Source organism: Anomaloglossus baeobatrachus, chromosome 9 (genome assembly GCF_048569485.1).
Source record: "Anomaloglossus baeobatrachus isolate aAnoBae1 chromosome 9, aAnoBae1.hap1, whole genome shotgun sequence".
NCBI classification, from domain to species: Eukaryota; Metazoa; Chordata; class Amphibia; order Anura; family Aromobatidae; genus Anomaloglossus; species Anomaloglossus baeobatrachus.
In genome coordinates, this window is record NC_134361.1 from 118,991,714 (window position 1) to 119,015,436 (window position 23,723).

A 23,723-nucleotide genomic window follows, 5' to 3' on the forward strand; every position below is an offset into this window, starting at 1 on the left:
ATTACGACACCAGGCTTCGGCTCAACAAGTGTGCCAGGCAGCTACCTGGTCGAGTCTGCACACTTTCACCAAGCATTATCAGGTGCATACCTATGCTTCGGCGGATGCCAGCTTAGGTAGAAGAGTCCTGCAGGCGGCAGTGACACCCCCGTAGGGGAGGGCTGTTTTGCAGCTCTAACATGAGGTATCTCTTTACCCACCCAGGGACAGCTTTTGGACGTCCCAATCGTCTGGGTCTCCCAATAGAGCGCTGAAGAAGAAGGGAATTTTGTTACTTACCGTAAATTCCTTTTCTTCTAGCTCTTATTGGGAGACCCAGCACCCGCCCTGTTGTCCTTCGGGATTTTTTTGTTGTTTGCGGGTACACATGTTGTTCATGTTGAACGGTTTTTCAGTTCTCCGACGTTATTCGGAGTTAATTTGTTTAAACCAGTTATTGGCTTCCTCCTTCTTGCTTTGGCACTAAAACTGGAGAACCCGTGATACCACGGGGGGGTATAGCCAGAAGGGGAGGGGCCTTGCACTTTTTAGTGTAGTGCTTTGTGTGGCCTCCGGAGGGCAGTAGCTATACCCCAATCGTCTGGGTCTCCCAATAAGAGCTAGAAGAAAAGGAATTTACGGTAAGTAACAAAATTCCCTTCGTTTTCAACATGAAAACAAGATCGATTCAACTAAGCATGAAAACAGAAACTGGGGTGTAGAAAACTTGGCTGTAACAGAAGGCAATTTGCTCTCTGCAGGGCTGGACAGTGGTACAATAATGAATGTCTGGAGGCAACAGTGAAGCATTGTGGAGGTTCCCTACACGTTTGGGGCTGTGATTCAGTGGGGGATATGGTCAGGATTAGGGTGCGCTTACACGAGCCGTATGACTAGCACGAGTATTGGATCACATAACACGGGACGGCTGCATACTCTCCTGAAAGGAGTGGGTTGGCTGCATATATTTCTATGCAGCTGAGACGCTCCTGTCCGGAGAGTGTGTGGCCATGCCGGGTGATGCGATCTGATACTCATGCGACACGTACAGCTCGTGTGAGCGCACCCTTACAGAGATAATCTGGTCTTCTGATAAGTTTCCAGTCAATCTTTGTAACTGCAGACTTCTGAATCCTTAACTCACGCACAATGCACACTGTCTGGATTCTCCAGTGTCGGCAGCGAGACAGGGTGGTCATGTGACCACAAGTATGCGATTTGCCGACGTCCGGCTACAGTCCAACCTGATGTGCGCAGCTTCTCTCAATGCTATTAAATTTAGCAAGGCCAGGCATATCTAGTTGAATTGTGGCGGGAAGTTTGCAAATCACATGCTTGCGGTCACAATGACTGCCCCGATCTTGCTGCCAATACTGGAGAATTCAGACGACATGTAGTGCACACTGTAAGGACTCAGAAGTCTGCAGTCACATAGAATGCCTAGACTTTTTAGCAAAAGAATGGACAACCGCTTTAATGCCTTCAATGTAGAGAAATACAATCACTTATCCATCATGCAATACCATCAGGTAGGCATCTGATTGGCTCCAAATGTATTCTGCAGCAGGACGACATAAAACACGGGCAAGCTGTTTAAGAACTAACTACAGAGTACAGAAGAACAAAGAGTTCTGGAAGTGATGATATGGCCCCACGAGCTCTGCTCTCCAGTCTGTGTGTGATTACATGAGGAGACAGAAGGATTTGCACAAGCCTCATACGCAGAAGATCTGTGGTCAGTTCTCCAATATGTTTGGCACAACCTCGCTGCCAAGTTCCATCAAAGCTGTGAAACGTTACCTAGAAGAAATGATGCTGTTCTGAAGACAAATAGTGGTCACACCGAATATTGATTTGATATAGATTTCTCTCTTTTTCATTCACTTTGTATTTTTAGTTTTATAAAAATGCATTTTTTTCACACCTGCCTTAAAAAGTATTGTATATTTGTACCCTATAAACAAATTGTGTTGTGTTAGTCATTTTTGTCTTCACCCATGCTGGTAATGGCTTGTTCCACAATGTGAATGACTTTACTTTGTTCCTCTGCCCAAAAGAAAGTTTAGGTAAGCGGAAACGTGAAGATGAACAGCAGCAACCACTACTAGAGCAGCATGAGAATAAGATGAACCCTCTGCGGTGCCCTGTCAAGTTTTATGAGTTTTACCTTTCTAAATGGTATGTGTTCTGGATGTAAATTGAGAATAACAGACTGGTGATCTGTAGCTGATAAATGTAGCATTTGAATGGACTTGGATGGGCATGCTACAAACACTACTCTGCTCCACTGACTACTGCGCAGCAACTTTATAAAGCCATTTCCCACCTTTGCTAGCTCCGTGGCTTCTTACATGTTCCTGTAGTGATCCTCACTGCGCAGTACACGCTGTTTACTTGAATTGAGTTCAGCGCAGTTCCCTTGACCTCTGGTGGAGGTTGGCAGAAAAAAATGTCAGTGACTTAGTTCCATATATTTCTCAGAGTCGTAATAGACCCCTAAGAGCAAATCACTGTCTGTCATGTTACAACATATATTGTCATGGCATATCATTAGGATAAGATACCTCATTTGTAAGTTAAGAAATATCAGAAATCTATACATTTATACATTTTTGCTCTAACTAAAACATTTTGGACCATATGATGCACTTTTTTAACAAGAAAAACTCTTGATAAAAAGTGTTTGCATCTTATGGTCTGGAGACAGCTTTCTGTGATGGAAGAGAACCCAGTCCTTCCCGATCACAGAGAGAACTGCTCTATACTCCTGCTCCGCACTCCTCTATGTGATGTGTGGTGCTCCACACTGCGCTATGGGAGCTTTCTGGGCCCACATGGAGGCTGCTAAAAGACCTTCCACCCCCTATTAACTTAATGACCTTTCAGGTCATGTGATCAATCACATGCCTGGAAGGAACTGCAAGATGTCGTAATGTATAGTATGTGCTTGTAGCAGAGGTATGTAAATGTGCATGTAGCAGGGCTATGTGTATGTAAATGTATGTGTAGCAGTTGTGTCTATATATGCATAAGAAGCAGAGATGTGCATGTAGCAGACCAGTGTGTGCGCAAAGCGGATAGAGCTACATGTGTCAATATGTAGCAGAGCTGTTTGTCTATATGTACATATGTAACAGATCTTTGTCTTTGTGCATATATGTAGCAGAGCTGTGTGTGCCTATATATGCTTATGTAGCAGAGCTGTGTGTGTATATGTACATATGTAACAGATCTGTCTCTATGCGTCTGCATATAGCACATATGTAGCAGTACAGTGTGTGCCTGTGTGTGCGCCTATATATGCTTATGTAGCAGAGCTGTGTGGGCGCCTATGTAAACTTATGTAGGAGAGCTGTATATGTGTATAATACACACTGCAGAAAAACACTATAGATTTATTATATCCCTTGTCTATCCTAGTGCAATAAAATTAGTGATAATGACACCTCCACTTTACACCACCAAGGAAGTTTAAATTAATAGAAAAAATATTTTTCCTACTTTCTGCTATCTAAATCTGGGGGGCATCTCATAGTATTGAAAATGCGGTATATTTATGTCCACGTTTTGTGGGAGGTTTTGGTTTTATTTGTTTTTTTATGTCTACCTCGGTTGAGATCCAGATTTGTGCACTTGAATGATTTCACTCCATTTTTGCTTTTGTCCCATTTCTGCAGTCCTGAAAATCTTCGAAACCATGCTGACGTATTCTACCTGCAGCCTGTGCGATCGTGTGTGGCCGAATCTCCCCTCTGGTACTCTGTTATTCCAATGGACAAAAACATGCTGCAGAGTATGCTGAGCCGTATTTTAGCTGTGAGAGAGGTGTACGAAGAACAGTTACGAGGGGGCAGTATAGGCGAGGACACTGATTAAATGGACACAGGGGTGGGGTGAACAGAGACAAAGATGTAATGGATTGTACGCTCACCATTCATGCCATTCTGAACTTCAAGACCAATGGAGAAGATAAAGGACTTCAGTTTTGGAATTCATCTATCACATATTCGAGCACAAACAAAGTGCTGGACACTCTCTCACCACACCTTACTGAAAGCTTTGTGTTGCAGAGTGATCTGTCCGTGTTCTGTCTTCCCATCTTTTACATCATAGGACGGCAGTGAGGGAGGGAGTGGGCTGCTGACTTCATGGGGTTTTTTAGACTCAGTTGGATTAGGGCCAATAGGACCAGCAACATGGAGAACCTTGTTTCCATCCACTACATAGTAGGTTTTCCTGCTTCTGATTCACATTATTACACCTGTCAGTGCACTTAATTACACCATTTATCCTTCCTCTATGGGTTTTCTACCTTGGTATCCCTTCATACACCCTCACTGACAGGCCTAGAAATGACACGATAAGATCATTAGCATTTCATGTTAAGATCGTTAATGAACTTCTTCCAAAACATCACATCTTTCCTGACCCTGACGCTCCTTCTTCCCAGTGATTGATCTCTTAGGTCTTACCACGGTTCCCATCTTTGGTTTAACACTTACATTGTAATTCTACCATTGGCCAGCAAGTGTCCTTGTAACTTCACATCATATTTCATACTTTCAGAAAAGACAGGGTGTGAACTGCAGTCAAGATAACGAGCGAGCCTGAATCGCCATCTTTCAAGCTTTTGTGTCGTCATAGTTGACCAATACCCTTTTTGTTAAAAGGAGACTGTTTTTTTTTCTTCGTTAAATGACGATTGGGCTTTTTTCTTTTTTTGTGTGTGTGACAGATAAATATTTTTCCTTCTGATATTTTTTTTTATCCTGTTCAGTGGTTTGGCTGCTTCTCAAATATGTACATAACTGTTTTAATGCGTTTGCCCTTAGCACTCGCCCCATGTTCTCAATTGTCATGTGCTAGGTCCTGGACAGCCCTGTTTGTGGGAAAGTTTCATTGAAAATAAAGATTTTAATTTCCTTTTGTGAGTGGATATGTATTTTCTGTAAGTGTGTGCGGGCACTGGTCAGTGTTTGGCAGATCCACGGTACAAAACCTAAGAAGTGCCCGGCTGCAGAATGTGGTTATTCAGCGATCTAAAGTTTTGTGGGAGATGCCATTCTGCGGATTGTGCCCTGGCCATAAACCTGCCTGATGTCTGCGTCTGCCCACCCACCAGCTTGTGGAGACCCCAGTGTACGTTCAGCTGCTGTCATCACACATGGGTCTCCCAGAATAAACACCAGAATAATCCGTGCACGGACGCTCACATTTATGCTATTCTGTTCAGTTGTTCTGATATCATCGGAGCTGCACAGCAGCATTGCTGGAGAATCAAAAGCATCACATGATGGATGAGAACAGCATTATTCTATTTAATGTGAACGATGCCTCCAGCATAGGTTAAATGTCTGATCTGTATTACGGCAACATCAATGCAACCGAGGCGAAAACAGGAAAACGGAAGGTGTGTGGCTGAGATGCAATCACTTATGATACCAAATGTCAATTTGACTTTCTCCAAATAGAAAGTCAGATTATCTGTCCTCAGTACGTCCTTCTCCATTATTCTGGATATTTGTTTCTGTGCACATAATCATATACACAGCCTTTTACACACACGGCCTCTCCCATCCACACCCGGAGCGCTTCCATTCCACTCACCGTTTATTGCTCCTAACGGCCTGTTACATTTTCGCTCTGCATACCCCCCATAAAGTATGCCTGAATAATAATGTAGAACTGCTGTAGAACATTTTATTCCTTGGAAATGTTAAGTATGCATAATTAAGACATAACATATGACTTTGGCTTTCCTGCGGTCATGTAAGCTTTTTTTCTTGTTATAGGGTCAGACTTTTTTGGCATATATTGTGTAAAGACCTGTATCATTATTATCATTTGCCCATCCGTTTTGTTTTTATTTTTTTTCTCAAATATTTTTGAAATATGATTTAATTTCCTCTTGCTAAAACAAAGCCGTACCTGTGGTTTTCACCCTAAGATCCATAACCTCCTCTGGTCCAAGGGACACAGTCAGATTTAGCCATACCCAGAAGCTACAATAAAACTTGAGGATGTCCGACCTTCGGCTAGGTGTCTACAGTCACTCTGTGACCGCAGACTTCGGAGTCCTCATTGCACGCGCTCTGCACACTGTCAGGATTCTCCGGGGTTGTTGCTGAGAGTAAGTGGCCATGTGAACACAATTTGCACGCTTCAAGCTATGTTCTGACTAGATATTTTACTTGTATTGAGCGAGGCTGAGCACATGTAATCAGAACATGGCTGGAAGTATGCAGATCGCATGCATGTACCGTGACTGGCCACTCTGACCAGCAATACTGGAGAATCCAGACAGCGCACGGTGTGTGCCTTTATGAGGACTCCAAAGTCGGTAGTCACTCAAAGTAACTGCAGACATTTATCAACAGATTGGGAAACCCCTTTTAAATGGTTCTTGTAATTGGAGATTTCAAAATCTCAAATGTATTTTCCAAAATATGCTAACTTTCCAAGAAATTGAGCTAGCGCCGATCAAAAAAATGGACATCCCCATTCCCACCTGTTCACAATCCAGAATAGATCATGCCATCGTAGTCTGAGAGTTGAGCCGATTTTTTTTTTTCTTCCATAAAACTATAACTATGATGGCTGCACACATGCATTACTATCTCCTCCTCATACCATCATCAAAGTGGAGTGCCACACAAGAGACGCCATTTTGCCGATCTAAAGGGATCATATAAATTACCACACTGTACACCATTAAAGGGGTTGTCTGGAACTTTGAACTACAGGCCATCAATGTTAATGTCTGATCAGTGGGGGTGCAATACCCAGAATCCCGATCAGCTGTTACCGGTGCTGGCAGTGGCCGGAAGTGCTTAGTTGCACAGCTCCACCAACGGAATAGTGGCCGTGCCTGTTAAGGCCCAGTCACACTAAACAACTTACCAGCGATCCCAACAACGATACAACCTGATAGGGATCGCTGGTAAGTTGCTAGGTCGCTGGTGAGCTGTCACACTAAGCGACGCTCCAGCGATCCCACCTGCCAGGGATCGCTGGAGTGTCGCTACCCGGGTTGCTGGTGAGCTGTCACACAGGCAGATCTCACCAGCAACCAGTGACCACAGCCCCCAGCCAGCAGCGACGTGTGGAAGCGATGCTGCGCTTGGTAAAGGTAAATATCGGGTAACCAACCCGATATTTACCTTGGTTACCAGCGCACACCGCTTAGCGCTGGCTCCCTGCACTCCTAGCCAGAGTACACATCGGGTTAATTACCCGATGTGTACTCTGCTACGTGTGCAGGCAGCAGGAGCCGGCTTCTGCGGACGCTGGTAACCACAGTAAACATTGGGTAACCAAGAAGCCCTTACCTTGGTTACCCGATATTTACCTTCGTTACCAGCGTCCGCCGCTCTCACACTGCCAGTGCCGGCTCCCTGCTGCCTGCACACATAGCCACAGTAAACATCAGGTTAATTACCCGATGTATACTCCAGCTACGTGTGCAGAGAGCAGGGAGCCAGCACTGGCAGTGTGAGAGCGGCGGACGCTGGTAACGAAGGTAAATATCGGGTAACCAAGGTAAGGGCTTCTTGGTTACCCGCTGTTTACCGTGGTTACCAGCGTCCGCAAAAGCCGGCTCCTGCTGCCTGCACATTTAGTTGTTGCTCTGTCGCTGTCACACACAGCGATGTGCGCTTCACAGCGGGAGAGCAACAACTAAAAAATGGCCCAGGACATTCAGCAACAACCAGCGACCTCACAGCAGGGGCCAGGTTGTTGCTGGATGTCACACACAGCAACATCGCTAGCAACATCGCTGCTACGTCACAAAAGTCGTTCCTTAGCAGCGATGTTGCTAGCGATATTGCTTAGTGTGACGTGGCCTTTAGTCCATATCTTAACCCTTTTAATTCAAATACAGGGCAGATATGCAGTACCCAGCTGTGGCCTCTATATGCTTTATTGTGCTGTGCAGCTCTGCAACTGAGCAGTCCATCCAGGAACAGCTGATTGGCGGAAGTGCCGGGTGTCACATCCCCACTGGTTAGACATTGATGACCTGCCCTAAGGATAGGCCATCAATAAGTCCTGAGCAGCCACAATAACACGATCTTTTGCCTGCTCCTGCCAACACACCACTCCTCTCTGACATAGAAAATACATATAAGCAGACAGACAAGCCTGGCCGTGGGTGCCCAGAATATCGGCGTGGGCCTTATGTTGTGCACCCCTGCTACACACAGGACACTCACTTTTTGCAGCCCCTCCAGTCTTCTGCTGCTGCATTTTCTTATTACATACATTTACTAGTATTCTGTTTGCTGGATTCTGCACACATTCATCAGTTATGGTTCACACAGAGAAGACGTATAGTGTGTATACACTGCCACAGCCTGTTATACTGTACACCAGATTGATACCTAAGTCACTTCAGCTAAAATATTTATTGAATGTTGTAAATATTTAAGTATCTGTTCCTTGTACACACACGCTTACTGACTGCTCTATATCATCAGGACCGTCAGACTGAACACATGAGCAGTGCTATTTTATTTACTGCACTCCTTCTACCCACCTCCCCAATATGCCCCCCTTCACACGGCCAGCACACCCGGCCTTGACCTGGTGCTGCTCTGCCTGCTGTTTCTGCTTTGCAGTCTCTGCTGTTCGGTATGATCCAGGTCACTGCCACTCTCTAATGCTACGTTCATCTCCGGAATACCATTCCGTTCAACAGCCTGGTTCTCTCGGTTCTGTTTCCTTGCAGCCTGGCTGCTCTCAATGGCAGATGGTGTATTCTTACTGGAGGAGAGGGGAAATGGCAGAGATGGACTAAAACTTGATCCTTTCTCTGAAGGAGAGTAGTGGGGGTAATGTGGAATAATGTGGGTATGAGTAATGCTTCCAGTCTTTGTTGGATGTTTGGGCACTGACTCATATTGTGAGCCCGATAGGCCCTGTCTGCACTTTTTGAATCCCAGATAGTAAATCTCAATCAGGTTGAGCAGCAGAGACAAACACGCTACAGCCAACATGAAGAGAATGAATATTGTCTTCTCTGTAGGGCGTGAGATGTAGCAGTTGACGGTGTTAGGACAAGGCCACCGGCTACACGTGTAGAGTGGCTGCAGCTGAAACCCGTACAGAAAATACTGTGCCACAATGAAGCCTACCTCAAACAAAGTCTTGAAGAGCACATTAAAAACGTATGTGCGCAGAAGTGCCCCTCGCAACCGCACTTTGCCCATTTCATCTTTGAGTGGTTGTTTTGCAGGCTTGGTTGGTTCGAGGAGGAGCTGTTTGTCACTCTCGGTGGTTTCCTTGCTTTGACGTAACTTCTCCTTTTGCTTCTGCTTTTCTTCCAAGCGTACAAGGTGTAGGATATGTCCTAGGTAGATGAGTGTTGGAGTTGATACAAAAATAATTTGGAGCACCCAAAAGCGAATGTGTGAAATGGGAAATGTTTTGTCATAGCACACGTTCTGACAACCAGGTTGTTTGGTGTCACAGGTAAAGCCAGACTGCTCATCTCCCCAAACTTTTTCTGCTGCAGATCCTAAGACAAGTATTCGGAAAATGAACAGGACCGTCAACCAGACTTTGCCCACGACAGTGGAATGTTCTTGCGCTTTCTCGAGAAGTTTCCCTAACAAGTTCCAGTCTCCCATTTGAGCATTGGTCACATTGCACCCTAGTAAAAAGCAAAAGGTTATCAGTGATATGTTATTTTTATCTTCCCTCCACCAAAATCTAAAAGTAATGTGATCTTCAGTGTTCCTTACCTAGAGCAGAAGCCCTGCAGCCGGTCTGTTCTGTTTTAGGGGTCTTCCTATCTGTCTACCTTCAGAATATTGCCCTCAGGTCTCATAGCTACCCTGAACAACCCCCACCCCTCGTGTATTACTTGTTATTTTTAGAGTAGGTTTTCTTTTCTATATATACTTGCACCGTGCTGTGGAATTTGTTAGCCTCCCCTTCTAGAGCACGTCACAAGTGTCGGCTTTATTTTGCTTACACTGTCTGTCAAGTAACAGAGCTTTACATCCATGTGTTGGGGGTCAGTCAATCACCAGCTGTATTTCCTGTATTGTCCTCATTGCTTGCAGCACATGTTATATTCCAAAAGTGACAAATCTTCATGTTCAGTGTTTGCTGCAGAAAAATCTGCACATGCTGGAGTGTTGGGAAAGCACTGCAGAAAATGTGCTAAGTTTTTGTGTACATTTTTGATGCATTTTTTTCCCAGTCATAATGGGTGAACAAAGTTGCAAAAAATTACGAAAGAAGTGATATGCAGCAGATCTGAAACCACTTCAAATCTGCAAGGAAAAAAAATAAGCGTATACAGGAGACTCCAGGAATCTCACATTTCTGGGACAGTTAAACGGCATTTTTTTCCTAACCGAAACGCATGGGTAAAACGCGATGTATGACCATACCCATAATGAAATCTAACATTGTTCTTGTATTCATTATCTGAATACACAGTATACATTTTAATGTCTGAGATGAATTTAAGACTTAGGGCTCATGCGAACGTAACTGCTGAATATTCTGCAGCGAGTTGACGGCACATGTGCGCGTCAAATCGCTGCAGAAACACTGAGTAATGGATGTTGTTACAAAAAAGCCGATTTCATGCGCTCGGGATGCTGCCCCCACCATAGACAGAGCAGTAGCTGCATCCAGAACGCAGAAATAATTGACATGCTGTTTTTATGAACGCACGTATTTGGGTCAAAATTTTAGCACCCAAATCGCTGCGCTCATAAAAGCAACGTGCGCACGTATCATACACAATCTACATAGATTGTGCAGGGGACACAGGACGCATGCATTTACACTGCAGTGCTATATGCAGCGTAAATGCATGCAAGTACGCAACGTGCGCATGAGCCCTTATACTGTAGTCACGTGCTGAAGATACCAAATCCAATGTGTAGATTTCAGTTTTGACAGCAGGGCCAATTATGAATCAGTCTTTCCCACAGCTGTTGCATATGAAATCTGCACAAATCATAAACTTTAAGTCTATAGCGTTCATCCGCTCTCTTAAGGCCTTTCTTATTTCTCTATCGTTTCATTGGGGGACACAGGACCATGGGTGTATGCTGCTGTGACTAGGAGGCTGACACTAAGTAGACATAAAAAGAGTTAGCTCCTCCCTGGCAGTGTACACCCTGAGCCGGAGGCGGATCTACGCCAGTTTTTGCTTAGTGTCGTAGGAGGCTGAAGTGGGCCCATATCTCTGTGGGCCAACCTCAGCCAAGGCTATATATTTTTCCGTTTTTTTTTCCCTTTTTTGACCACGGCGTCGCTCAGCCCTTTCATTTTTTGTTTTTTGTCTCCTATGCAGGGTTAAAGTCTGCAACAGAGAGCACCCCTCGCCTGCTCCATCCCTCCGGGTACCGTCCCTAGGGTTGTTGAGGCTAGAGAAGTCAGGCCCTCTCCCCCTCCATCCCTACGGTACTGTCCCAGGGCTGCTTGGGGTCGAGCGTTTTTAAGGGCACACTCCTCGTCCTCCCCTACGGTACCGTCCCAGGGGTGTTTCTGGTGGAGGCAGCAAGGGCTCTCTGCACCATCCATGGCTTCCCCATCCAGGCTCCGGTGAGAGGATCGCAAGGCTCTGCAGCGCAGGAGCGCTCAGCAGCACCATGCCTCCCCAGCGTTTCCTTCCACCCTGGGCCTAGGCAGGGGATCGTGGCCACTGCAGCGCAGGAGCGCTCTGCAGTGTTTTTTCAGCATCCCAGCGTGTCCCCCCGGTGTCACCCATGGGCATACAGCACTCACCGCCAGGCACAGCTTCAGAGGATGGGACCGAAGATCGCAGTGACGCCGACAGGACGCAGGTAAGACCTTTCACCTCTGCAGCGCTGCGCTCCCGGGCGGCCACCCTCTAATTGAGTCCCCGGTCTGGGCCTACCTCAGGCCCGAGCGCCCCGCCCCCCGTTCGCGCGTGCGCACTTTTTCCAGGCATGCGCCCCGCAAGTTCTGCCCAGATACAGGCCAGCCAGCCCCCCCTGCACGCCTCCCAGCACAAAAAAAAAAAAAAGCCTGCGTTTTTGCATGCAACGGCTCATCTTCTCGGCGGGAAGCAGTCCTGTTGGCAGCAGCTCCTGCTGATCCCCTAGTGCCGTCCCCATCGCTATGAGACCTCTGCTGACCTGGGAAGGACACAGGACCTGGGTGAGTGCTGCTCCTGCTTAGGACCAGACTATTTCTTACTCTTTTTTCTTCTTTTTCTCCTATCTCCTGTCTCCTCCCTAGTGTCACTAGTGAGAGTTTCCTGAGCACCATGCCTAACTCTAAGTCATACCGATCCAAACAGGTCCCCTTTACAATGTATTTTGCGTGCACAGCCTGCAAGGAAAAATTCTCCCAAGGCCAGGCTACGCCCCTCTGCTCGGCTTGCGTCCCAGAACCCCAACCCACGCAGATTACCCCAGACGCCGCCAGCAATCCCATCGCTGCCGCTCCTGCAGCCTTACGGGATGCCCCGAGCACCAATGCGATCCCTCCCCCGGAGTGGTTGACCTCTCTGTCCCAGTCGGCGGACTCTCTTTCAAGGGCATCACTGACCATCGCGCAAGCATTAAAGTCACTTCCCACGCCCGGCCATGCCCCCCCGGTTCAGGCGGCTCAGGACGACAGTCACTCTGATCCAGACCCTACTACTGGAGCGCAGAAGCGGACCCGCAGGGCCTCCTCTTCAAGTTCCTCCCAGAGGTCCCTCTCACCTCCAGGGCCCGAGTGCTACTCGTCCCCGGGACCGTCCGACCTTTCAAGAGAAGAGTCGGACACAGCCTCGCTGATGGATTCAGATCAGACGGCCGATGTCAGACGTATGGTGGATAGTCTGGTCGAAGCAGTAAATCAAACGCTGAAGCTCCAGACGGACTCCGTTGCCACCCAGACCTCGCATGTTTCCTTCAAACTGATCAAGCGGGCACACAAGCAATTCTGTGACCACCCAGAATTTGTGGAAATTCTACGCAAGCACAGGCAACAACCGGACAAGATATTCAACAATGGTAAGTCGATTGATTTACATTATCCCTTCCCTGAGGAACTCAGGAAGGAATGGGCAGGCTCTCGCCGGTGGTCGACCCTCCTGTTTCCCGCCTGTCATCACACACAGTACTCTCTCTCCCGCACGGGGCATCGCTCCGAGACGCCACGGATCGGAACACCAAGAGATTCGCCCGTTCGGCCTTTGAGGCGGCGGGCGCGGTCCTTTCACCCGCTTTCGCCGCCATCTGGGTCGCAAAGGCCATGGTGTCCTGGGCCGATACTCTCCGCAGGGGTCTTCGCTCGGGGTCGAGCAATCCTGAGTTCGTCAACATTGCGGCACAGATTGCTCTAGCGGGTGAGTACATAATTAACGCATCTCTGTCAGCAGCCAACTGCGCAGCGCAAGCAGCTAGCAACACGGTGGCCATCCGTCGGGCGATCTGGCTCAGAGCCTGGAATGTGGAAGCGGCCTCTAAGAAATCACTTACCGCCCTCCCCTTTGCAGGAGGTCGTCTGTTTGGGGACAGGCTGGATCAGATTATCGCCAAGGCCACAGGAGGTAAGAGCACCTCTCTTCCACAGCTGAGACCAAGGCGTATCCCACGTCGCCGGCCAACACCAAGGTTCCAGTCCTTTCGCAGCTTCAGCTCCCCAACACATCCCAAGAGAAACATCTCCGCAGAGAAACAGGAAGAATCCGTCCTTCAAAACAAACCCTTCCTGGCGTTCTAGGCCATGCCAACCAGCCAAGTCGACATCCAGATAGCAGAGCTACCCCGCTAAATGACTCGTGGTCTTCGCGCGCCAGCGCGGATCAGGTGGGGGGGGGGGCGTCTGTCTCACTTCCGTCACGTCTGGCTGCCTTTGATCACGGACGCCTGGGTCAGTGAACTTCTCCACTCAGGGTACAAAATAGAGTTCTCATCAACTCCACCAGGTCGCTTTTTCCTCTCCCAGCCTCCCGAGTCAGACGCGCGAGCTCGCCCCTTTTTTCACGCCATCGATTCTCTTCTCCGTTCAGAGGTCGTAATTCCAGTTGCAACTTCGGACAGATTCAGGGGAGTATACTCGAATATTTTCGTTGTCCCCAAAAACGATGGCACGCTGCGTCCAGTTCTCGACCTCAAACTTCTCAACAGATACGTCAGACTCCGGAAGTTTCGCATGGAATCGCTCCGATCTGTGATTGCCTCCATGGAGGTCGGCGAATTCCTCGCTTCTCTGGACATACAGGACGCATATCTGCACATCCCGATTGTCCAACAGCACCAGAAATTCCTGCGCTTCGCAATAGCAGAAGATCATTATCAGTTTACTGCTCTACCCTTCGGCCTCGCATCTGCACCACGAGTGTTTACAAAGGTCATGGCGGCTGCCATGTCTATCCTGCACTCCAGAGGGGTTTTGGTGATTCCGTACCTGGACGACTTGTTGATCAAGGGGTCTTCTTTCGGCAACTGTCTCCTAAGTGTTCAGGTCACCATCGATACTCTGTCCCGACTCGGCTGGCTCATCAATCGGAAGAAGTCCTCTCTGACCCCGGCCCGCAGGATTACCTTCCTAGGCATGGAGTTCGATACCATCCGAGGACGCGTGTCCCTCCCGCAAGAAAAGATTGTCTCCCTCCAGAGGGACCTCCAGATCCTCCGTCACTCCAAGGCGGTGTCCATACGTTTTGGCATAAGAGTCATCGGTCGGATGGTGGCGGCAATAGAGGCGGTTCCGTTTGCCCGCTTTCACCTTCGTCCCCTTCAGCTAACCCTGCTCAACAAATGGGGCAAATCTCTATTTACCTTGAATCGCAGAATCCATTTGTCTTCGGAAACCCGCCGCTCGCGTCTATGGTAGACCAGCAGCCCAAATCTTTCCAGAGGAATGTCATTCATACCGGTACACTGGCAGACAGTCACCACCGATGCCAGTCTTCTCGGCTGGGGAGTGGTGTTCCATCAACACACGGCTCACGATCGGTGGTCCTCCCAGGAGAGCCGGCTACCTATCAACATTTTAGAGATCAGAGCTGTTCTCCGAGCCCTACAGAATTGTCAGCCCTTCATACAGGGATTGCCGATCAGGATCCAGTCGGACAATGCCACAGCAGTGGTATACATCAATCATCAGGGCGGCACAAGGAGCGTCATGGCGATGAGAGAGGTGAAGAAAATCATACAGTGGGCAGAGTCTCACCACTCCAGGATTTCCGCAGTACATATCCCAGGCGTGGAGAATTGGGCAGCCGACTACCTCAGCAGGCAAGGTCTGGCATCGGGCGAATGGTCCCTCAACAGGGAGGTTTTCGAACAGATCTGCCACAGATGGGGGACTCCGGATGTGGACCTGATGGCCTCTCGGTTCAACAATCAAGTTCCACAGTTCATCTCCCCTTACCACGACCAGCGAGCGCTAGGAGTCGACGCTCTCATCCTCCCGTGGAATCAGTTCAGACTACCATTCATGTTCCCACCACTTCCACTGATCCCAAGAGTCCTCAAGAAAATCAAAGCAGAGGGCATCTCAGTGATTCCATTACCCCAGAGTGGACCAGGCGAGCGTGGTTCGCAGAACTCACGCAGCTCATCGCAGACACCCCATGGCGGCTCCCAGATCGTCTGGACCTGCTGTCTCAAGGTCCTCTCTTCCATTAAGGTTCAGGGGTTCTCAATTTGACAGCATGGCTGTTGAATCCTGGCTACTAGCCCAGGTTGGCTTTGCCCCGCAGGTGATACAGACTTTAGTCAGGGCTCGGAAGCCTTTGTCTTCAAAGATCTACTACCGCACTTGGAAGGCCTTCCTTCAATGGTGCGAGGTCAACGGCAACTCATCTCCGCTGGCTCTGTCTCTCCCAGTGTTACTGGCCTTCCCACAGTCAGGCTTACAGGCGGGTCTCTCGCTGGCGACTCTCAAAGGGCAGGTGTCGGCTCTGTCTGTCCTTTTCCAGAGAAATCTAGCATCTCGGCCACAAGTCAAGACGTTCATCCAAGGAGTCGCCCATCTAGCACTGCCATATCGTTCCTCGCTAGAACCATGGGACCTCAATCTGGTTCTAGGGTCCCTCCAATTAGCTCCGTTCGAACCTCTAAAAGAATCCTCAATGTCACACCTATCCAGGAAGGTGACTTTTTTGGTGGCAGTCACATCAATCAGGAGAACGTCTGAGCTGGCAGCTCTCTCATGCCGGTCACCTTTTCTTGTTTTCCACAAGGACAAGGTTGTCCTGCACCCGTCTCCTGCTTTCCTGCCGAAGGTAGTATCTCCTTTTCATCTGAATGAGGAGATCGTGCTTCCATCCTTCTGTCCAGCCCCCACTCGCCCCATGGAAAGGTCACTACATACACTGGACCTAGTGCGAGCTCTCAGGACTTACATCTCTAGAACTGCGCCTTTCCGCAAATCGGACAGCCTGTTCGTTCTGCCTACTGGGCCCAAGAGAGGCATGCTGGCGTCCAAGGCTACCATTGCAAGATGGATGAGGTGGGCCATATCAGAGGCCTACAGGATTAGAGACAAGTTTCCTCCGAGGGGAGTAAAAGCCCATTCCACCCGCGCAGTTGGGGCATTTTGGGCAATCGGGCACCAGGCGTCAGCCGAACAAGTCTGCAAAGCCACCACGTGGTCCAGCCTTCATACCTTTACCAGGTTTTACAAGGTACACACCCAGGCGTCAGCGGATGCCTGCCTTGGGAGAAAGGTGTTGCAGGCGGCCGTCGCACACTTATAGAAAGAAAAGAAAAAAAAAAAGCGGTACACTTTTGGACTGAGCATTCTCACAGAGTTTTGATTTGTTATGGATCTGTGTGATTGCTCCTGTACCCACCCAGGGACTGCTTTTGGACATCCCATGGTCCTGTGTCCCCCAGTGAAACGATAGAGAAAAAAGGATTTTTGTGTAGTCACCGTAAAATCTCTTTCAGTCTTCATTGGGGGACACAGCACCCACCCTATTTGGATATTGGGTTGCTCTTAGTTTGCCGGATGTTACTGGTTCTCCACGGGACCACGTTGGTTTGTACCCGGCGTATTTATATTTACATATATACATAAGATACTGTGTTCTACACATGTGTTTCTTGTTATTACCTTGATTAGTTATGGTTGTTCAGGTTTCTCCTACTAGTGCTTGTACACTAAACTGGCGTAGATCCGCCTCCGGCTCAGGGTGTACACTGCCAGGGAGGAGCTAACTCTTTTTATGTCTACTTAGTGTCAGCCTCCTAGTCACAGCAGCATACACCCATGGTCCTGTGTCCCCCAATGAAGACTCAGAGAAAGAGATTTTACGGTGAGTACACAAAAATCCTTCTTTTAGTATACACCTTACAATGGGTCATTGACCTGCTTTCCCAATATTTCCCAGCATCAGCAACCTTTTGCATAGGGATTATCATCAATTTGTACAGGAGACTATTTCTAGCTGGTAATTGTAAGAAAAGTGACCGGATTGCCATTTTTACACATTAATAATTTCCTAATTGTTGTGGCCAAAATTATATCTGCATTTTTTGTAGTCCAGTAAGGTTCAAGGCTAATGCGGGGTCGATTCGCTCAGATGACTGTTTGTTCCCAATCATTACCCTATTTTACCATGTCTGATTAAACTGCAGAACAGAATTTGTTGTTGATCGCATCTTTTATGGAAACCTAAAAATCAATGTCAGCAGCACATCCGCTCTTGATGTATTGCCCACCATTTTGGAAATTGGAGAATGCATGATTGTGCTCACAATGAGTATCAGTTCACTTACATAGTGCAAGACTTTGAGGTTTTTAGGTGAACATTGATTATTACGCTCAGTTGTTCCACACAGTTTCATAATTTACACAAAGGAAAGTACAGCTGACAATGACTTTTATGTTCGCACATAAGAGGTGATCAGCACCCAATGAGCACTTTGTTATTTGCTGAGCCTGTTTGATCACGAACAAATATTCCTAGATCATCTCCCCATGGAAATGGACTTTAGGCACAACCTAAGGGGTACTTCTCACATAGCGAGATCGCTGCTTAGTCACGTTTTTTGTGACGCACTAGTGACTTCATCAGCGATCTCGCTGTGTGTAATACTGAGCAGCGATCTGGCCCCTGCTGTGAGATCGCTGCTCGTTACACACAGTGCTGGTTCATTTTTTGGACGTTGCTCTCCCGCTGTGAAGCACACATCGCTGTGCTTGACAGCGAGAGAGCAACGATCTGAATGTGCAGGGAGCAGAGAGCCAGCGTCTGGCAGCCTGCAGTAAGCTGTAACCAAGGTAAATATCGGGTAACCAAGCGAAGCCCTTTACCTTGGTTCCTAGCGTCCGCCGCTCTCAGGCTGTCAGTGCCGGCTCACTGCACAAGTAGCCGGAGTACACATCGGGTAAATAAGCAAAGCGGTTTGCTTATTAACCCAATGTGTACTCTGGCTAGGAGTGCAGGGAGCCAGCGCTAAGCGGTGTGCGCTGGTAACCAAGGTAAATATCGGGTAACCAAGCGCTTGGTTACCCGATATTTACCTTAGTTACCAAGCGCAGCATCGTTTCCACGCGTCGCTGGGGGCTGGTCGCTGGTGAGATCTGCCTGATTGACAGCTCACCAGCGACCATGTAGCAACGCACCAGCGATCCTGATCAGGTCAGATCGCTGGTGGGATCGCTGGAGCGTCGCTAAAGTGTGACGGTAACCTAAGTCACGCAACATTTAATGCTCCAAACGTTGTGCAACTAACAACATTTCTGCAACTCACTTTCAGTTGGTTATTATCCAGGCTACCATCACAGGCAGTTTTGGGTTCTGTTGTCACATTCCAGGTGCAAAGATTTTTAATGTTTTTTGGTGGCACATAGTTCTATGAGTTTTTTTATTGATTTATTTATTTGGGGGGGGGGGGGGATTGAGTTGTCAGTGGCATTATTTTGGGGGTACATAAAATTTCATAAACTGCCATTAATTCTTTATGGGAACGAATATAAATTTCTGCCACTTTTTTTTGCATTAAAAATTTTACTCTATTTGTCGTGTTGCACAAATAAAGTGTTACATTTATTCTCTGGGTCAGTACCATTATTGCAATGCTTGGGGTCTGTTCACACATGCACACGCTGTGCTTTTGCTGTTTTCGTGTTTTGTTTTTCCCCCCACAAGTTTGTGTTGCGGAAAACGCAGCATTTCACTGTCCCAGCAAAGTGAGCCAGATTTCTGAAATCTCTTGCATGTGTTGCTATTTTTTTCTAGACTTGAATCGGTTTCATATCTGCAGTATGTCAATCCTTTCAGCCTTTTTGCAGCAATTTCACCTATGCTAATAAATTGAAAAAACATGTTTTAAAAAAAAAATGCATAAAAAGGTACATTTTATATGCAGCCGGTTTCTTGCCTAGAGACATATTTTTGATGCAGAAATGTCTGCAATAAATTCTTAGGGGTACTTTGCACGCTGCGACATCGCAGGCCGATGCTGCGATGCCGAGCGCGATAGTACTTGCCCCTGTCGCAGCAGCGATATCCTTGTGATAGCTGCCGTAGCGAACATTATCGCTACGGCAGCTTCACATGGACTCACCTGTCCTGCAACCGTCGCTCTGGCCGGCGACCCGCCTCCTTGTTAAGGGGGCGGGTCGTGCGGCGTCATAGCGACGTCACACGCCAGGCGGCCAATCGGAGCGGAGGGGCGGAGATGAGTGGGATGTAAACATCCCGCCCATCTCCTTCCTTCCGCATATTCTACGGAAGCCGCAGTGACGCCGGTAGGAGATGTTCCTCGCTCCTGCGGCTTCACACACAGCGATGTGTGCTGCCGCAGGAGCGAGGAACAACATCGGACTGTCGCGTCAGCGTAATTATGGATTACGCCGATGCTGCAGCGATGATACGATTACGACGCTTTTGCGCTCGTTAATCGTATCATCGAGCCTTTACACACTATGATATCGCATGCGATGCCGGAAGTGCGTCACTTTTAATTTGACCCCACCGACATCGCAGCTGCGATGTCGTAGTGTGCAAAGTACCCCTTAATGTGTGCACAGACCCTTATATAGTTGTTTTCAGTTTTGTACATAAATACAATTTAAAAAAAAAAAAAATGTTTTTGCGTTGCCATATCATGAGAGCCTCCTTCAGCAGAACTCTATGAGGACTGTTTTTTTTTGCAGGTGCCATTTTGTGGTACATGACACTTTTTCGTCACTATTAACTTTTTGGGTGACAAAGATATAAAAAGGAATTTTAATATAGATTTTTTTTTTTATTCACCATTTTATATCATTGTTATGTTATTCTGAGGTGTTGCTATAATCATGCCAATATTTTATGTTATGCTACTTTTGCATAAGAAATTACTTATATACACTGCTCAAAAATATAAAGGGAATCTTTAAGCAACACAATGGAACTCCAAGTCAATCACACGTCCGTGAAATCAATCTGTCAAGTTATGAAGCAGCACTAATTTTGAATCCATTTCTCCTGCTGTTGTGCAAATGGAATAGACAACAGGTAGAAATGACAGAATGACAAGCAATTAGCAAGACAATCCCTGGTGACCACAGACTATTTCTCTGTTCTCATCCATTTTGGCTGTTGTTTTGGTCAATTTTGCATCCTGTCATTGCTCTCATCCCTAGGCTATGTTCACACAGGGCATCTTTTGTTATGTGCGTTTTGAGTGCACCTCATTTTCTGACACCGCACCTGCGGCAAATAACGCATGCGTTTTTACAGTGTTTTGTCCAATGCATTTTGTTAGTGAAATCTATTGACTGGAAAGGCTCAAAAACGAGGTAAAAACTCAAAAAGAATTATGGACATGCTGCATCTTGAAGACATAGCCAAGATGCAGCCAATAAAAGATGCCCAATGTGGACAGCAAAAAAGAAATCTCATAGACTGCTGGGAGAAGGAAATGCATGCATTTTGGTGCATTTGTGTGACCTCAAAAACGCAGCAAAAGATCCCCTGTGTGAACTTGTCCCTAGAGGTAGCAGAAGGCAGTGCCTACAACCCACAGACATTGCTCAGGTAGTGCAGCTCATCCAGGATGGTAAATGCAAGCTGTGGCAAGAAGGGGTCGGCACGGTGGCTATGGGCGGCACGGTGGCTCAGTGGTTAGCACTGCAGCCTTGCAGCGCTGGGATCCTGGGTTCAAATCCCACCAAGGGCACCATCTGCAAGGAGTTTGTATGTTCTCCCTGTGTTTGCGTGGGTTTCCTCCGGGTACTCCGGTTTCCTCCCAAACTCGAAAGACATACAGATAGGGACTCTAGACATGGGGACAGTGTTGCCAATGTATGTAAAGCGCTGTGGAATTAATAGCGCTATATAAATGAATAAAATTATTATTAATTATTATTATTAAGGGGTCAGTCAGCACAGTGACCAGAGCATGGAGCAGGTAGCTACCAGGAGACAGGCCAGTACACCAGAAGAGATGGAGGGGGCTGTAGGAGGACAGCAATCTAACAGCATGACCGCTCCTCTGTGCAAGGAGGAACAGTGCCAGAGCCCTGCAAAATTACCTCCAGCAGGCCCCTAATATCCATGTGTCCGCTCAAACTGTCAGAAACAGACTCCATGAGGGTGGTATGAGGGCCAGACATCCACAGGTGGATGTTGTGCTTACAGCCCAACACCATGCAGGGCGATTGACATTTGCCAGAGAACACCAAGATTGGCAGATTCGACATTGGCGTCCTATGCTCTTCACTGTTGAGTGCAGATTCACACTGAGCATGTGACAGAGTCTGGAGATGCCATGGAGAATGTTCTGCTGTATGACTGGTTTGGCAGTGGGTCATAATGGTGTGGTGAGGCATTTCTTAGGAGGGATGCATAGCCCTCCATGTGCTAGCCAAAGGTACCCTGACTGCCATTAGTTATCAGGGTATCCTCAGATCCATTGTGAGACCATGTGGAGGTGCAGTGGGCTCTGGGTTCCTTCTGATGCATGACAATGCTAGGCCTCATGTGGCTCTCAAAGGGAAAAAGGTAGCGCATATGAGAAGCACCCGTGGGCTGGAATAATTATTAGTAAAATTGGATTTGCTCACCTGAAGAGGTTGTGCGCCCCCGCACAACCCCGGTGGTAGATAGATAGATATCCCTCCGGATTGGGGGCTGTCTCCGCTGGTCGTTGCCGTTAATGCACTGAATGGATCCGGATTAGGTATCGCTACTGGCTCTTCAGATTCTCCGGCACCTTAGAGCCTGCAGCACCTGTGCGATCCTCCGTCCTTCAGGTTGAGTGGTTCAAGTTGTGCCTGGCAGGTCCTATTCCTCAGAGCAGCTCTAGCCGAATTCCCTTGTTGGGAGTGTGGATATAATGGATTAAATTTCGGTCTGGTTGAGCGCTAGTGAATGAGCTGTCAGTGTTTGTAGGTGATTTGCTTTATTAATAATAGTAATAAAAAGGATAACTCCTGTTATATACAACGCGTTTCAGCAAAGTTTCTGTTGCTTTCCTCAGGTATACCTGAGGAAAGCAACAGAGACTTTGCTGAAACGCGTTGTATATAACAGGAGTTATCCTTTTTATTACTATTATTAATAAAGCAAATCACCTACAAAGACTGGCAGCTCATTCACTAGCGCTCAACCAGACCGAAATTTAATCCATCATGTGGCTCTCAAGTATGTCAGCAGTTCCTTCATGATGAAGGCATCTATGGACTAGCCTGCTTGTTCCCCAGAGCTGAATCCAATCAAGCACATCTGGGACATGTCTCATTTCATCCACCAACGCCACGTTGAACCACAGACTGCCTAGGAGTTGACTGATGCTTTAATCCAGGTCAGGAGAACATCTGACACCTCATCAGGAGCATGCCCATGCGTTGTAGGGAGGTCATACAGGCACGTGAAGGCCATGCACACTCCTGAGCCTCATTTCATTGTCTTCAGGCATTTCTACTGAAATTGGATCAGTCTGTAATTTGATTTTCCATTTTGATTTTGAGAAAATTGCTCCGGATAAAAAAAAAAAAAGATGAAACTGCTGGCCTCTGTGTCTTGCACCGCTCTTGAGGTTCTGCACTGTGATGATCAGTATGCAGTATGATCACGTCAAGTTTTTTTTGCTATGAAAAAATACAGCATTTTTTTCCTTTCCGATATGAAGCATATCAGCAAATTTCACATCTGTAGCATGTCAATTCTTTCTACATTTTTTGCCACATTCAAATGAATGAGAAAAATGCATCAAAAACGTAGGGAAAACGCACAGATTTTATGACATGTTTTACTGACAGCATTCCAATATCTGCAGCAGATTTTTCTGCTGCAAATACTGAACGTGTACAAATACCCTACACAGTTAAAAAAAAAAAAAAAAACACAAAAAACAAGTGCTGCAGATGAAATTTGCAGTGGTTTACAGTACAAAGCGGGTGAATAAAATTTTACTGATCCACATGTTGCTAATATTTTAGTGAGGGTATTTAACTGCTGGGATAATGTTAAAATTCGCATCATGTCAATTTTCATAAATTTTGCATTGTACAATGACGTAACTAGAGTCCAATGGGTCTCCACCTGCATGTCAGAACTATGGGCCTCTGTTGTGTTCTAGATCCTATAAAGACATACATATTTTCCCCCAATTTCATAATGTTCCCCATCCAAGTCCTCTGCTGTAATAATGTGTCTGATACTGTTCACTTTCTGTAATAATATCCCCGTCCTATGCCCCTCCTGTAATAATATCCCCGTCCTAGGCCCCTCCTGCAATAATGTCCTCCATCCTGGTCCCCTTCTAGTAATAATGTCCCCCATTCTGCAGATCTTCTCCAACACATTTAAAAAA

The 23,723-nt window shown here is 47.1% G+C and overlaps 2 protein-coding genes across 8 annotated transcripts in view; one reads left to right on the forward strand and one right to left on the reverse strand.

Annotated features, from left to right (window-relative positions):
• Positions 1 to 4,902, forward strand: part of ZMYM3 (zinc finger MYM-type containing 3) — a 202,837-nt gene extending 197,935 nt beyond the window's left edge. For all 7 annotated transcript variants that reach the window (XM_075323963.1, XM_075323961.1, XM_075323960.1 and 4 more), the window contains exons 24-25: positions 2,037 to 2,157; positions 3,657 to 4,902. In XM_075323963.1, coding sequence (XP_075180078.1) covers positions 2,037 to 2,157; positions 3,657 to 3,855 — 320 coding nt within the window. In that variant the 3' untranslated portion in view covers positions 3,856 to 4,902. The remainder of the gene's footprint in view (positions 1 to 2,036; positions 2,158 to 3,656) is intronic.
• A 2,923-nt stretch (positions 4,903 to 7,825) lies between these two features.
• Positions 7,826 to 9,806, reverse strand: LOC142251300 (gap junction alpha-3 protein-like). The gene is made up of 2 exons (XM_075323967.1): positions 9,723 to 9,806; positions 7,826 to 9,631 (listed from the first exon to the last, which is right to left on the reverse strand). The coding sequence occupies exon 2, from the start codon at positions 9,606 to 9,608 to the stop codon at positions 8,535 to 8,537; it is 1,074 nt and encodes a 357-aa protein (XP_075180082.1). The 5' UTR covers positions 9,609 to 9,631; positions 9,723 to 9,806; the 3' UTR covers positions 7,826 to 8,534.
• Positions 9,807 to 23,723: the final 13,917 nt, after the last annotated feature.